At 35.6% G+C, this 14,466-nt stretch overlaps 1 protein-coding gene and 1 long non-coding RNA gene across 2 annotated transcripts; both read right to left on the bottom strand.

Annotated features, from left to right (window-relative positions):
* Positions 1-3,731: 3,731 nt before the first annotated feature.
* LOC104780331 (uncharacterized) lies at positions 3,732-4,253 on the bottom strand. Its single transcript, XR_766705.3, has 2 exons — positions 4,054-4,253; positions 3,732-3,927 (listed from the first exon to the last, which is right to left on the bottom strand). It is a non-coding gene; the product is annotated as an uncharacterized LOC104780331 (long non-coding RNA).
* Positions 4,254-9,481: 5,228 nt separating this feature from the next.
* Positions 9,482-10,212, bottom strand: LOC109130514 (uncharacterized). The gene has a single exon (XM_019240118.2). The coding sequence runs from the start codon at positions 10,098-10,100 to the stop codon at positions 9,684-9,686; it is 417 nt and encodes a 138-aa protein (XP_019095663.2). The 5' UTR covers positions 10,101-10,212; the 3' UTR covers positions 9,482-9,683.
* Positions 10,213-14,466: the final 4,254 nt, after the last annotated feature.

Below are 14,466 nucleotides of genomic sequence, written 5' to 3'. Positions count from 1 at the left end.
GGAATCCGAATCTCCTTCTCCTAACATACCATGTGTTTTTCTTTTGTAAAGATTCTTGTTCTAACTAGTAAATCACAACTATAGTCTACCTTTTTCTCTAATAAGTTCATGTCATTTAGTTATTTTATGATGGAAATAAATATAAAACTTTAGTCTATTTGTTCGCATTTCTAATAAGAGCATGGGAATAGTAACTCAAATCCTACCATTTTGGGATATGTATTCTCTCTTTAATCAGTAACTACCATCATTTGATTGGTTACCGCTTTAATCTCACATAAAGAGTATACATCACATGCACATACTAACTTTGTCTGGATCGGAACCAAATGTAGTACGGAGTTTAGTTTGGGAATGGAAAAAAGCAGTTAACAGAGTAAAAATGTACCTTGTAACGATTGGTTTGGTATGTGTTTTTGTGTTGTTCAAATTTGAGTTTTAATCAAATTAATAATATATCCATAATTTGAAGTAAAGATATTTAGCTTTAATTTCAGTTTTGGTTTGATTTTCGACTTAGCTCGCTTTTGTTTTATTTTATTTGCTACTGATCATGTCAATTTATTTTATATATGCAGATTAAAAAACTTATTTGCAGCCACCATGTAAACCAAACTCCCAAAATATTTTAGTCAGTGGCGCTGTGACTAGCTTCGACAAACAAGCTAAGACGATAACCGATGTATATTATGTTAAAGTTCTTCATGTAATATACCCATCGATCTCCAAAGTTAATCTCGAATCAATGACTTCAAGCGAAGTAAACTAGTTTCGAATGGGTTCAAACTCAGACAGATCCGCATTGTTGGGTTGTTGCTAAACTATCTATAGCTCAGCATACCAGTAATGATGGGGTTTAGAGACGTGGGGACACAAGAGTAGAAAAAAAGATCGACCGTGTGTATGTGTGTGAGTGTGTGTGGGTTCAGTCTTGTCTACAAACTTTGATCGATGGATTGACAGAAACTAGTTGGGCCATGTGAAATTATATGAAATACAACCACATAAAGAGAGAGAGATGAGCTCGATATTCCCATATTTCTCGTTTGCTTGTAATGTTTCCAATGGCTAACAAACAACATTTGTACATCAAAAATCATATTTTGTTAAATTCCATTTTACATATTTTGAGTGGGAGCAGTGTTTTGGCTTTACATCTCATTAAAATATATCCACGCACCACTGCCATCTTTCAATTAAAAAAATATATTATCAATAAGCAAATATGATCTGTACAAAAATCTCATCTAATTCCCTTAATTTGGTCCATATTTTCTCTACCCCTTATAATACCATGGTAGATGATATATTTTTTTTTGTTGCGGAGTTTACAATAATCATATATTTCCAAAATAAATTATACCTTGAAATAGAGTTCATTTTTAATTAATTTCTGGAATTAAAAAAATAAATTAAAAACTGAATTTTGGATTCTAAAATCTACTAATACAGCCCTCGTATAATTTGTAGCTATTGTACTAAAGCAATTTTGTTATAAGTGAATTTTGGGATTTAAATCTAAACATGTTGATAATTGGCTGAACAAAAATTCAGAAATCAAAATTAGTTGTATATGATCATGTTACCTTTCGATATCATCATAATTTTATATTATTAGACCAATCCCTCAACGCTCTTGAAATTTTATACCAATGCATCCAATAGGTGGTTTACCAACCAGTTCGAAAGCATGCTGAACCAGCGATGAAGAAGAGTGCGACAGAGAAGCGTTTTTCCCTCCTATCCGGCTGTCAATCAAATAGCTCCTCACCGCCCCTATAAGAGCATCAGCACAAGTCTACTTGGATGTGGAGGAGGAAACTAACACAATCAAAACACACTTATTTTTGAATGTTTTAGTATGTTCGTGGGACAAAGGTTAACTTAGTTTCTATTACCACAAAATGTCTTGACTCAACATTGAATACCTTAACCTTATTTTTACTAGAAATTTTACACATTTTCAATGTTTCTAGGCATGATAATCAATATATTTCCATGCATATAGTACTTTTATTTGATTTAAAATCGATTTCTCCCAAAAGATACTATATTTATGATTTTGTTTTTCTAATGAAACTAAAAAAACAAGAATAAACCTTTTTTATTAAAAAAACAAGAAAAAGAAAATTGAATAGGATTTGATTATGATGCTTTATTTTTGCATTTCGAACTCTGGTAACTCCACCCATTTGCAATTTGGAAAAGGTCATTGAAACTTGAAAATTATTCGCAGGTCGTCAAATAATATTATCTCGACAAAAAATAAGGCTTTTTCTTGACAGCAAAAATTAGGCTATTTGTTTTATTATTATTTTTTAATCTAGAAAATTGATGTGCTTCTACTCGAGTTTTGATCGGAAAACTTTTTTAGGGATAGTGACATGTCTCATGTTTCTTATACGTTAGGTCGTTATCCACGATTCTCTTGCTTATGTTCTCGGTTAGTTAATAAAATAATACAAATCTCAAGGATCATAATTATGTTCTAAATCCCTTATACATTATTCACAACGTATCTTCCAAAGAAAAGAAAAATGTCAGTTTACTTTTTTATTAAATGGACGACCAAATAACAATTAAATTACAAGCATGTTCCCACGTCCATAAGCAGCATAAACTGAAACCGCAATTTTTATTCTTTTTAATTGTCAGTATTTAAAATCTCATATATATAAAGCACATATAATACAGGCCAGAATCAGGAGAATATCATAAATAATTTCAGGCAATAATAGCAATGGCGGATCCAGGAGGAAAATTTACATGGGGCACAACTGAACATTTACTTATAACAAAAAGTTTTTTTACAAGGACAAAACATAAAAAATGATAAAAAAAATGTAGATGAGAGGCATTGAACCCTTCTCCTTTGACATAGTATGTGACACTTTTTACCAAATGAGCTAAGATATGTTATACATAATAAATCAAACTGAAGAATTATTATGAATGAGTGTTGGGCACGTGCCCCACCTCCATTACACCTAGATCCGCCCCTGATAGCAAGTATATATGGTTACAGGAAAAAAAGGCTCCTTAGTCTGATATGTAGAAATACTGATGAAATGGTTAATGTTCATGGAATATACTGATTCAGAAGTATTAATGTCAAATTTTAGACATATTAAGTAATAAGTACTAACTAGTAGTAAGCCGTAGAACATATTATAGGTTATGATGTTATGTTTAAGGTTTTCTATCAAACTAATAAAAAAAAAGCTCAGATTACAGAATAACTTCTCCAATTCTAAATTTATATTTATTATTTTCATTGAAAAACTAGAATTAATAGCAGCAACTTTTGATTCTTCTCGAAAACTTTTAACAAGATTTATAAAACATTGTCCGGCAAATAGGCAACAAGCTATAAAAGGAAAGCACGAGTGTTTAACGGACGCATTACTCGAGCAAATTGATTATTTAACTCAGATATTATATTTTTTTTTATCATAATTAAGGATATATAGTCGTCGGATATTATGGGGGAAAATTATGTATCGCTATATGATATGTTCGAATATTTTCATGTATATTAGTATCTTACTTACAAAAACATATTAAACAGGGGGAATAAAACAAGTGAACGGCGTCCGATGGAGAATTCTGTTTTAAAATACGCCAAAATAAAACTAGGGTTTGGTTCCATATATGTATCTTGTTGGGCTTTCGGATTCAGTAGCTTCCAACCCGAATCTGCCGACATATGGTCTGTTTCTGCGGATATAGTGTTTGATTACATATAGTTTTTTCTCTTATTAAATAATTTAGCCGTTGAGAAAACTATAATACATGTGTACACTTGGTGTAATATAGTCTAAAGCACAAAATAAGATCTAAAATACTCTTGATCTTCGTGAAATCCGATGCGAAGAAACGCAGTTTTTGTTTCGAAGAGTATATCGAGCCACTCTTTTGTCGTGAGAACTAAAAGCAAACAAAGTAATTTAATTTACATCAAAAGATTGTATATACATAACATAACAAATAGTTGAATGATAGTTTAACTCGATGTTTGCAAATTTTAATTAGTGACTAATATTTGTTACTTACCTGGCGGTTTATCATGAGCAGTTTCCCACCAGATTTTGGAAACACTGAGCAATAGAAACACAGCCATCAGAACAAAATACAAGAGTTTGGTATCCATTACTCAGTTGAAGATATGTATGAAGATAAATGATATATACGAGTTTATTTATATACAGACATCTTCATATGTGACAATAGTATTGTTGATGATTATTGACCATGTCAAAACTAATTTCATCATTACATTTGCCCTTAAAGGCGCACGATACAAAGACTTACTATTTATATTTTTGTCATAATACGAAGACTTACTTTTGTCCCGACGTTTAACGTCCCTTAATGCCCGTTGAAAAAATATGTAGAATTTTTTGTCAATTGGACTCTTCTACCAATAGCGCGTTTAGAGATATATATATATATATGCATGCACAAAGACTGATGTGGTATAAATCTCAACATGTTAATAAGATAAATTATAATTAGACGTTGTGGAAATTAGAGATTAATATTGATGTAAGAAATTGACAATATAAATAATACGGATATTTTTAGGGATAAACCGAAACTAATTTTTTTATTAACGTAGAATTGAAGTGAAAAATTTACAGAAAATGACAATCAAAGAGTTAAGTGCAGTTAATACGAAAATAATTGTTCTTCTCTTTCTAATTGCCCAAAAAGTGGATCCCTAACTCTGACAATGACACATGATATATATAGTGGGTTAGTGACCTAGGACTTCTTCTGTTTCTCTGTAAAATGACGATTTTGCCCCTGCAATCAGATGGACCATATCCATGACTTCATGCCCTAAAATCTTTAGAATATTCTATTTGGGCTTCATAGAATGTTGGGGGCGAAGCCCATATCCAACAATGGTCCCCCCTAATCCGATGAGCGATGGCTTGCTTGAGCTCGTCGGGTACAATTTTGCGTCTCTTAGGTCCGTCTTGCAAAAGGAACCGAATATTTTAGGAGCTTGAAGACCTTCCGGAAGGTTCTGGGATGAATAGTGTGTTGCACACATTTTTCGAGATATCCAGAGAGCTCCAGGATGAATAGTGCATTGCGCACGTTTTTTGAGATGTCATGTCGCCGTCACTTACTGTCGCGACGAGATGTCCTGATCGTGGTCCGACCGTCGGTGTGGAGCGAGGTCATGTGTGCGAGATCGAGCGGGTTGATATGTCGCGCGGGTACGTTGTTTGATTCGGCTTATTGGCGTGTTCGTATTAGTGAGATGGCGAGATGGTACTCGGCGAGATGGCTTGATACTCGGCGAGACGGCGAGGTGGCGAGATAGCGAGATCAAGATTCTCGGTGGTGAGGTCGAGATTCTCGGAGACGAGGTGGTGAGATCGAGATGTTGGTGGCGCGCATGTCTTGATATGGAGGCGTGCTGAAGTGTGTGTTGACGTGTGCGTGCTCGCGAGATACTATCGAGAGTCCCGCGGGATGGTCTTGGGGTAGATCATACTTACAAACTTGCAATGATGGTGTGATGGAATGGCGAGATGAGGCAGTTTGCAGTACGCAGTACGCGAGAAGGTACGCAGTGCGCGAGACAGTACGCGGGGCGCAATACACAGGACGCCATACGCAGTTTGCCGTTTGCGAGATGTCTTGTTCGTATCGCATGTGCCACGTCGATGAAACCTTGGCGAGGTGCAGACGAGATTGCGAGGTTCGTTTTAATCCGTATCGAAGACTTGTTCTAGCATGTTGATCCGTAGATCGAGGCGCGGTGACGACGAGTCTGTGTAATGGTGCTTGTATAGAGTTTTGTAGCTCGCGTGTTGTTGTAGAAACGCAGGGGATAAAGTGACGACATCGGGACTGACGGTGGCGCCATTATCTTTTCGGGGCGTGTCGAAGTAGAGGTGATTTTTCCGTGTGGTGGTTAATGGCGAGGTAACTAGCTCGCGTATGTGTTGATGGACGCATGGCGTGATGGTGTTATATTTGACGCGAAAGAGTCATAACTCACGTGACGATGTGTCTACTCTAATGCTTTTCCAATCGGCGTGTTCAAGACCTGGCGAGGTTGAGATCGTGGCATGCTTGAGGTCCTGGCGAAATAGAGATTTTGGTGGAAAGGTGGCGAGGTGATACAGTGAGGAGCATACTGGAACGTCGTGGCATCGAGGCACGCATACGAAATGGCGAGATGACTTAGCTTGACATTGCTAGGAGCATACGAGGAAGTTGTGGCATTGAGGCGTGCATACGAAATGGCTAGATTGTTTTGGTGATTGCACCTAGACGTGAAGTCATGTCGTGAAGATGATCTTGAGCATTTCCCGGAGTTTGTTATCGGAGGCACCGACGAGACTACTCAAGAGTGATACGTCTTCTAATTATCGTTTATTCCTTTTTTTGTTTATTTTGTTATTGCGAACTTGGTTGCTTTATGAGCTTGGTCATTCATACTTTTATTGATGATTTTCGCGCAAAAGTTTATTATTGCTGATTTTTGTCGCGCAAAGTTAGATTATTGTGAAATTACCCTCAAAATAGAGATGCGACGTTTTTCTTGTTTACATGGCATATTTTGCAGTGCAAGACGTCTCCTGGCTTATCCTGGATATGTTTGTCCCTGAAACGTCTTGAGTAGACAAGACGGACTTGTCGTACTGTTTTAGGTGTGGTACGCGTGACCGGCTTACCCTGTGGGTGCTGCAGGAATTACGTGTGTGTGATTCGGGGTCTCAGCTTACTCACTCCGCTTCCTGCTAGCTCATTGCGAGTCTGGGCTTGGCTTAAAATGTCCTACCGAAGTAAGGACGTGGATTATTTCACCACTGCACTCATGCGGAGCGCGTTTAAAATCGTACACCTGGCCAAGGCGACGATGTGCAAGCTAGGTGCGGCTTTTGCTTCCGGCTTATCCCGTGAGCTCGATATTGTCGAGCATGTGACGATTTTTTTTTTCTGAGATGTTCTCGTTGCGCCAAATGTGGCAAGTATTGGTCCTTGATGCGTGCTAGTGAATGTGCGGTGTTTGTCGGCGGCGCTGTCTGGTGAGGTTGAGGTCGAGCTGACTGCTTGCACGAAGCTTGCTGCGAGATTGCAAGGTCGTGTCGCGTTGGCGAGTCAACATTTCTATATATGGAATCATTGGCGAGCTCAATACTTCTCCGTATGAAATCATTGGCGAGCTCAACACTTCTCCGTATAGAATCATTGGCGAGCTCAACACTTCTCCGTATGGAATCATTGGCGAGCTCAACACTTTTCCGTATGGAATCATTGGCGAGCTCAACACTTCTTCGTATGGAATCATTGGCCAGCTCAACACTTCTCCGTATGAAATCATTGGCGAGCTCAACACTTCTCCGTATGGAATCATTGGCGAGCTCAACACTTCTCCGTATGCAATCATTGGCGAGCTCAACACCTCTCCGTATGGAATCATTGGCCAACTCAACACTTCTCCGTATGGAATCATTGGCCAGCTCAACACTTCTCCGTATGGAATCATTGGCGAGCTCAACACTTCTCCGTATGGAATCATTGGCGAGCTTAACGCTTATCCGTATGAAATCATTGGCGAAATGGTGTGACTTGCGTCATTTGCGGACAGGCTGATTGTCGGCGAGATCGAGAAGTTAGCGAGCTGCAAGGTGACCTGCTTGAGGGTTCGTGAGATGCTGTCAAAGGTGTTGCATTTGATACTTGGCGTGTTTGAGGGCTGATGAGGTCGAGATTGTGGCTTTATCGAACTTCCGGCGAGCCCAAAGGGTTGTTGCGAGGTCGCCATTACTGGATATGCCTGCGAGATTGAGATCGTATTTGGGCGTGGAGAATATCGATGATTGTTCGTTATGAGTGACAAGTGCTTGCGTATGGACGTGATACGCGGGATGAGATGTTGTTTGTGTCGTCCGGGGTGCAAGGATAATTTGGGTGTGATTGGTTGGAGCGACGCGCGTAGCGCCTATGGTTTCGCGGTCGGTTGGATTGATGCCAGCGGCTACACGAACGGGGGGCGTAGCGCCTACGGCTACGCCATTGGTTGGAGCAATGCGCTACGCGCGTACGGCTGCGCGGTTAGTGAGTGTTGCGTCCTCGACCGTAGCTGCTTCGGTCTTGTCGACGCCTTGGAGCTGGTTCGTCCTTGCGCGGGTGCGCCCCCATATGGTGCGCCTGGGAGACTTGACGCGGGCTGCGGAAGAGTCGACGCCTTCATTGCTGGAGAGATCGGTGTGAGACATGCTTCTGGTTTTCTGCAAACACCTGTCTTCAAATTCTATTCGTCAAATGAAAGGATTCCGTCTAGCCCCACGGTGGGCGCCAAATTATTGGTGGAAGAAATCGACAATATAAATAATACGGATATTCTTAGATAAACTGGAACTGATCGTCTTATTAACGTAGAATTGAAGTGAAGGGTTTACAGAAAATGACAATCAAAGAGCTAAGTGCAATTAATATGAAAATAATTGCTTTTCTCTCTTTAATTGCCCAAAAAGTGGATCCCTAGCTCTAACAATGACATCTGATATATATATTGGACCATTGACTTAAGGCTTTTTTTGTTTCTCTGTAAAATGACGATTTTGCCCCTGCGGCCAGATGGACCATATCCATAACTTCAGGCCCTAAAATCTTGAGAGTATTCTATTTGGACCTCATAGAATGTTGGGACGAAGCCCATATCCAACAACCAAAAGATTTGAAATCTTTTATATATTTTGTTGGAACTAGATTAAAAAAACATATATCTAATTAAATTTAATTGCTGCATCATTGATTGGTATTCAATGTAATTATATTGCTGCTCTTTCGAGAATGATTACATAGACATCAAAGCAATAATCGAATCGCTTGATAAGTGGCCAATCTTTTTATGCGGAGCTAGCAAAATTTCCCCTCACTTTTATGCTTTTTCCACAGTTTTCGCTCTCTCTTATATCCCACGGGCCACGGCTAAACAAACTTTCATGCTGATTTCCTTACTTTCGTGCCATTTTGATTGCCTCATGCAACATTTCGTAGTTTAATGTTAGAAAATTTTGTGTAGCATGGTATTCCAAAAAAAAATTATGGTTAGCGTAATAGTGGTATGCATATTATTCGTGATAACGACTAGAGGAGTACCAAGCTTCAACGGATTTGATCGGAAATAGAGGAAGATAAAGCAAAAAAAGAACCAAAATTTGCAACCACGCGATTCCCGCGGGGTGATGGCAAAGAAAAAAAAAAGTGAGTGTTGGGTATCTCCTCTCCACATTTTCTTAAGGATCTAAAGTATATGAAATGAAATGGTAGCTAATGCCTAATAGGTATATGGCCGATTTTCTTTTACATTATCTTTTTTGCTTCTTCTTTGTTTTTAATTGAAACCCATGAGATTGAGTTGAGCGCTCAAACCAAATGAGCTCCAAAGTCATACACTTTATCAGTAATTTTGCATAATTGCAAATATGGTTGGTTGTACATAAATCACGGTTCTAATTTTTTTGTGGTTGATAAAATTAGAAGATATATCACGCTATTGCGTAAGTTTTTCACATTAGAGTCTAGTATCAAAATCAGAACACCTTTTTTTGGAAACTTTACAAAGGTCTTTTTTTAAATCATAGACACTGTATAAGAAAACTAAAAGGGGATTTTATAAAAGAGGTATCAAAACATGTAAAAATAAAATCTCAACGGTAGGATTTAAGAACCGAGCCGCAAAAGCTGCATACGATTGCTCTCCAGGATCGACAGTAAATAGGAATTAGACAGAACCTCGTCGAAGTCTTCATGTCGGCTACTCTTGCTCCACGACCGCACCGGGAACACATTCCCGCCGCCGGTTTGCTTCCTTTAACCTTCTTCTTCTGGTCCACCAAGAAACAAAAACACACCATTCTCGTTGATCCTTCAATAAGAAGTAGAAAAAATGCACTTGAAAGAATAACCTTATAGTAAAGCAGGATTGTGATCGATATTGGTCCTAAAAAAGTTGTGTTTCTTGAAGATACAATTGGGTTACAAATACGCAAGATAATTGATTTCGCGATGCACACGTGTTCGGCGTAGAATGTTTTAGTAGTTAATAAGAATATGATTCGAGACATAATATTTATAGAGATAATGATCTATTTATAAGATTTTTGTTTTGTTTTTGACGTGCGTACACACACGTACAACCCCCAACCTCTAACTGAATTCTTCATTTCATTTTTGTTTATGTTCATTTCCAATTTCGATAGGGTCTCTCATTTATATTTTAATTCCTATATTCTCAAGGAGAAATGATACTGTTTGTTACGCTTTCAGTATTTAATGTATTGTTGTGACGTTCTAAATCATAGCTAACGAGTTTTTGATTCTTGAATATTAAATAAATTAGTTAATTATTTTTTGTTTTTTTTTTTAACAAGAGTTATGTTGCATATATGTTATTGCGTGAAGGCGATATAGGTCATTGATGAATCATGTACTGGGTTCCTGATACGTGTAGAATTATTAGTTGGAGGTTGAGTTTATCATTGTTCCTTATCGGAAATATGGGTCATGCGAAAAATCCCATTCTCCCACCTTTACATTGTCAAATTTTCTCATTCCATGCATTTTCTTAACATTTAAAAGCACAGAAATAGATATGGGCCTAAAGCATTATTAAAACTTGTCAGGTCTATGTTATATTGGGCTAGCTTACACTAAACTCAAAGTCTGAATATTACATATGGCAAACAACACTCATTATATTAGCTTTAAAACATGAATGATGTACTTTATATAAAAACAAACTACTTCATCGTATAAAAAGATGTCCGAAAATGTCCCCTTCTTCTGCTCTACGCTGTAAAATTTTAAGAGCTCAAGTCTTTTTATCGAACTTCTATAGAACTCCATACTAGAATAGTAGAAACCAAACGGCCACGAACTCAAGAGAGAATGGTTAAAAAATTATCTATGCATCATCGCTAAAATATATGCGTAAAAAATATGTGTTTCTATTATTCTATATCCACGATTAGTCAAAAACAAAATGGTCACTTACATATTTGACTAATGGCTAAGTTTGACTTTAAGACTAGAAAGAGTTAGGTACTAATAATAATCAAATAAGAATGTTAGATAAATAAACAAAGTTGAGGGAGTAGGGGGTTACTACAAGTCAACGATGGGTTAGGTCGTTCTGCGTCTACCAACTAATCAGGTTGTTACTTCGTAAACTATTCTCTCCAAGATTTTTAAGATTCTCTCTACGGCTGCTTTTGATTTCTGGATGTTTATCATTTTACATATACGTCCTTACATCACTGGCTGTTTTGCATTTTGTACCCCAACAATATAAATTGCTTTCCTAATATCACATGCTTTAACATGACAGATTGTTGATAAAGATATATATATTACAAAAAGGGAAAAAAGATTACAATCTTATTTTTTGACAAAACTAACAAGGATTAGTATTGTTTTCAAATTCATGTTTCCTTTTTTTTCTTAATAACTTTCAAGAAAGAAGAATGGATGGAATTTCAAAATGTCACATGAAACAACAAAAAAATGATGTAAAGTAAAGGAGACACAAACAAAATTTTATTTCTTATTCATAAATATATTATTAGAAAAAAAATTATGTTAATTAGAGAGTGTAAAGTAGAGTGTTGATGATGATACAGAACAAAAAATGTTATTTACATATTGACATTTGATAAGATTTTAAAATATAAAAACTTCTCCTAGCTTAGCTGGGTCATGTGTGAGTTACAAAAATCAAGAAATATTTTGATAGTTCTGTTCGGTTATGAGGCATCCCGCATATGTGAACATACTGAACACCGACACTTCATTAAATGATACGATTATTAAAAATTAAGGTCTCACGTACTACTCCATAAGAGATCACGCACAGCCGAATTATTTTATAGTTCTAGATAACTTTCATTTCTAGCTCTTCTGGCAACCTTTTTTTTTTCTCCGATAAAGATTATTATACAAAAGCCTATAGAAAAAAAGGGACACGCATGTAGCGCAACTTACGTATTTCTATATTCGTTGTATAGTATAACTTACGTATTGCTGACGATGAATTCTGATAGTTATTTTATTAGCTAATTAAGGTTCCCATAGTGGTCACTGGTCCGTTTGTCATAATTACAGTACGAACAAAAGGTCCTTACTACAATACAATCCACCATTTTATTGGACAGCCTTCATGCACTTCCTTATTATTCTTCTTTTTATCGTACTGTATTCAACATTCGTTCCATAGACTAATCTCTTGGAAACGCATACGCAATCCATATGTGAAAGCAACTGAATCAAAACGAGACAATACATGTAATTATAACTTGATTTTGCGAGACTATCAATAGTTCACTATTTTCGAAACCATCATTTTTCGTCGTTGAAAATTCAATACTAGTTATCTATTCGAATTTCAAACCCATAGTTTAATGATATTTTAGAGTCTTCCTGTTTTCGAAAATAAAATAGACCTTTCTTTTGTTTTATAGTTGTGTTATGTGAAAGAGAAATTGGTGGTAGCAAGTAGGAACGTAAGCGTTATTTAGACTTTTAGTGTGTTTTGTTATTCCAAAAGAGCATTTAATAAAGCCGGTGGGGTTAATGCCTCTCATACTGTTTCCCATACTCATTTTAACGTTTTTCTTACATTTCGTCAAACTATGGACCCCAAAAGTTCTATATATATGTAGGTTCTTTTGCATTAACACGTAGTATCTTAATACTATTAAAAGAGAAGTACAAAATTAAGAATGTCCAAAATCCTAGCTAATATTACAGCAATTGCCTCAATTAAGTATTAAGGAGATGATTAATTAAAATTGAAAAGGGTAAATTTGAAATTAAAAACTTAATTAAAAAATTCAACCTATTTATCGAAGGATTCGCATGTTTTTTATGAATCTCTGATAGGGTCATTCATTGTTTTTTTCGGTCATCTCCAGATTTTTTTTCTTTGATCAAGCAAACTTGAATTGTCTTTCGGTTATGATCTGTTCATGTAAATTAAAAAACACAATCTCAAAAAAAAAATCATTTCTTCGTTGCTAACATAGAAATGAATATGTACTTATTGGATCTAGCATATGATGTATAGAAAATAGAGAAAAGAAGAAGAACTGATTCTAAGTTTGTCCAAAAATAAACTGATAAAATTTCTGAAAGAAGAAGACGAGGGTAATTTTGTTATTTATAATTAGGACAACGAAAATATAAAATGCTAGGTAGGAATCGAACTCCTGACCTGTGGGTAATCAAAATATACTCAAACCAGCATACTATACAATATATTATTAGTTATATATTAAATATCATAAGATATAAACGGGTTAGCAAAATATTTTTTGTTTAGAATGATGATGTTATATTTTATAGTACTTGGATTAATCTGTAAAACTATTGATTGCCGGTTCAAAACAGTTTACATAACTTAATAATGTTGTAGGTCATGTGATGGAACGGGTTAGAGTTTACATGAATCTTCTTATAATTTAAAGAAGATTGTATTCTTTTTGCAAATAGCACTAGGATTTTACATAATTAATAAATTTAATTAGTTATCATTTCTGAAACTATATGATCATTTTTTATTTTTAATAATGTAGTATAACATTGATATAATACTTTCTATTTTATACCAAAAGTATTATACTGGGATGTATCGCATGTTAATTAGTACTCATATTTAAGCCTATCAATTAAACCAAAGTGCGTTAGAAAAAAGGAAAAAAAAATCATGTAATTTTTTTTTTGTTGTGCCTCCGACCTCCATAACCATTGGCACGGCTCTGTAAATATGGATATCATTTATAACTTAATTAATTCCAAACTATGGTTATAAATATATAATATATGCATGAAATATTTAAAAATTAGTTTTAGTGTTGGTTTAATAGTTAAATATGTCATATGTTATAGACCCGTTCCAATTGGTGGTGTTGGTTTTTTCCTTTTTTCTACCAAAATTACTTAGTTTTTCAAAATTAACACTTTTAACCAACATTTTAATAAAGAAGAATCAAGTTTAAGTTTTTACTAATTCATTTAATATTTAGTATTAAACCAATTCATTTAATATATCTAATGACATTTCAGTTTTTTACTTTATTTATAGATAATTACTAATTTCAGAAAAACCTCATTCAAGTCTTTCGATTAAAAGATCTAAGCTTCTCTGCTCTAAAGGGTTGAATCTCACCAATGTAAGGGCTTCTTGATTTAATGAAAATGAGGCAGTAGGCGGTGGTTTCTTTTTGATGCACTAAGTCACGGCTACGCATATTTATTATATGAACTACAAAATATACAAACATGGCAAAGAAAAAACAAATATTTTATTTATATCGGTTTGACTAATATTTTAATAATTAAAAAAGTATTAAAATATATTTAAAACACAAATAAATATTTTTTTGTCCCGCGGTTCAATCCTAGTTTTGTTATAATAAACAAAGAGTCTGAATATTC

This window comes from Camelina sativa, chromosome 1 (genome assembly GCF_030686135.1).
Source record: "Camelina sativa cultivar CO46 ecotype springtype chromosome 1, ASM3068613v1".
In the NCBI taxonomy this organism is placed as follows: domain Eukaryota; kingdom Viridiplantae; phylum Streptophyta; class Magnoliopsida; order Brassicales; family Brassicaceae; genus Camelina; species Camelina sativa.
Note: the sequence above shows the minus strand (reverse complement) of the source record. Positions and strands in the feature narration are given on the sequence as shown.

What these genes read in the sequence shown, in the direction of transcription:
- LOC109130514 (XM_019240118.2), bottom strand. Translation starts at nt 10,100, where the DNA reads ATGTCTCGAATCATATTCTTATTAACTACTAAAACATTCTACGCCGAA.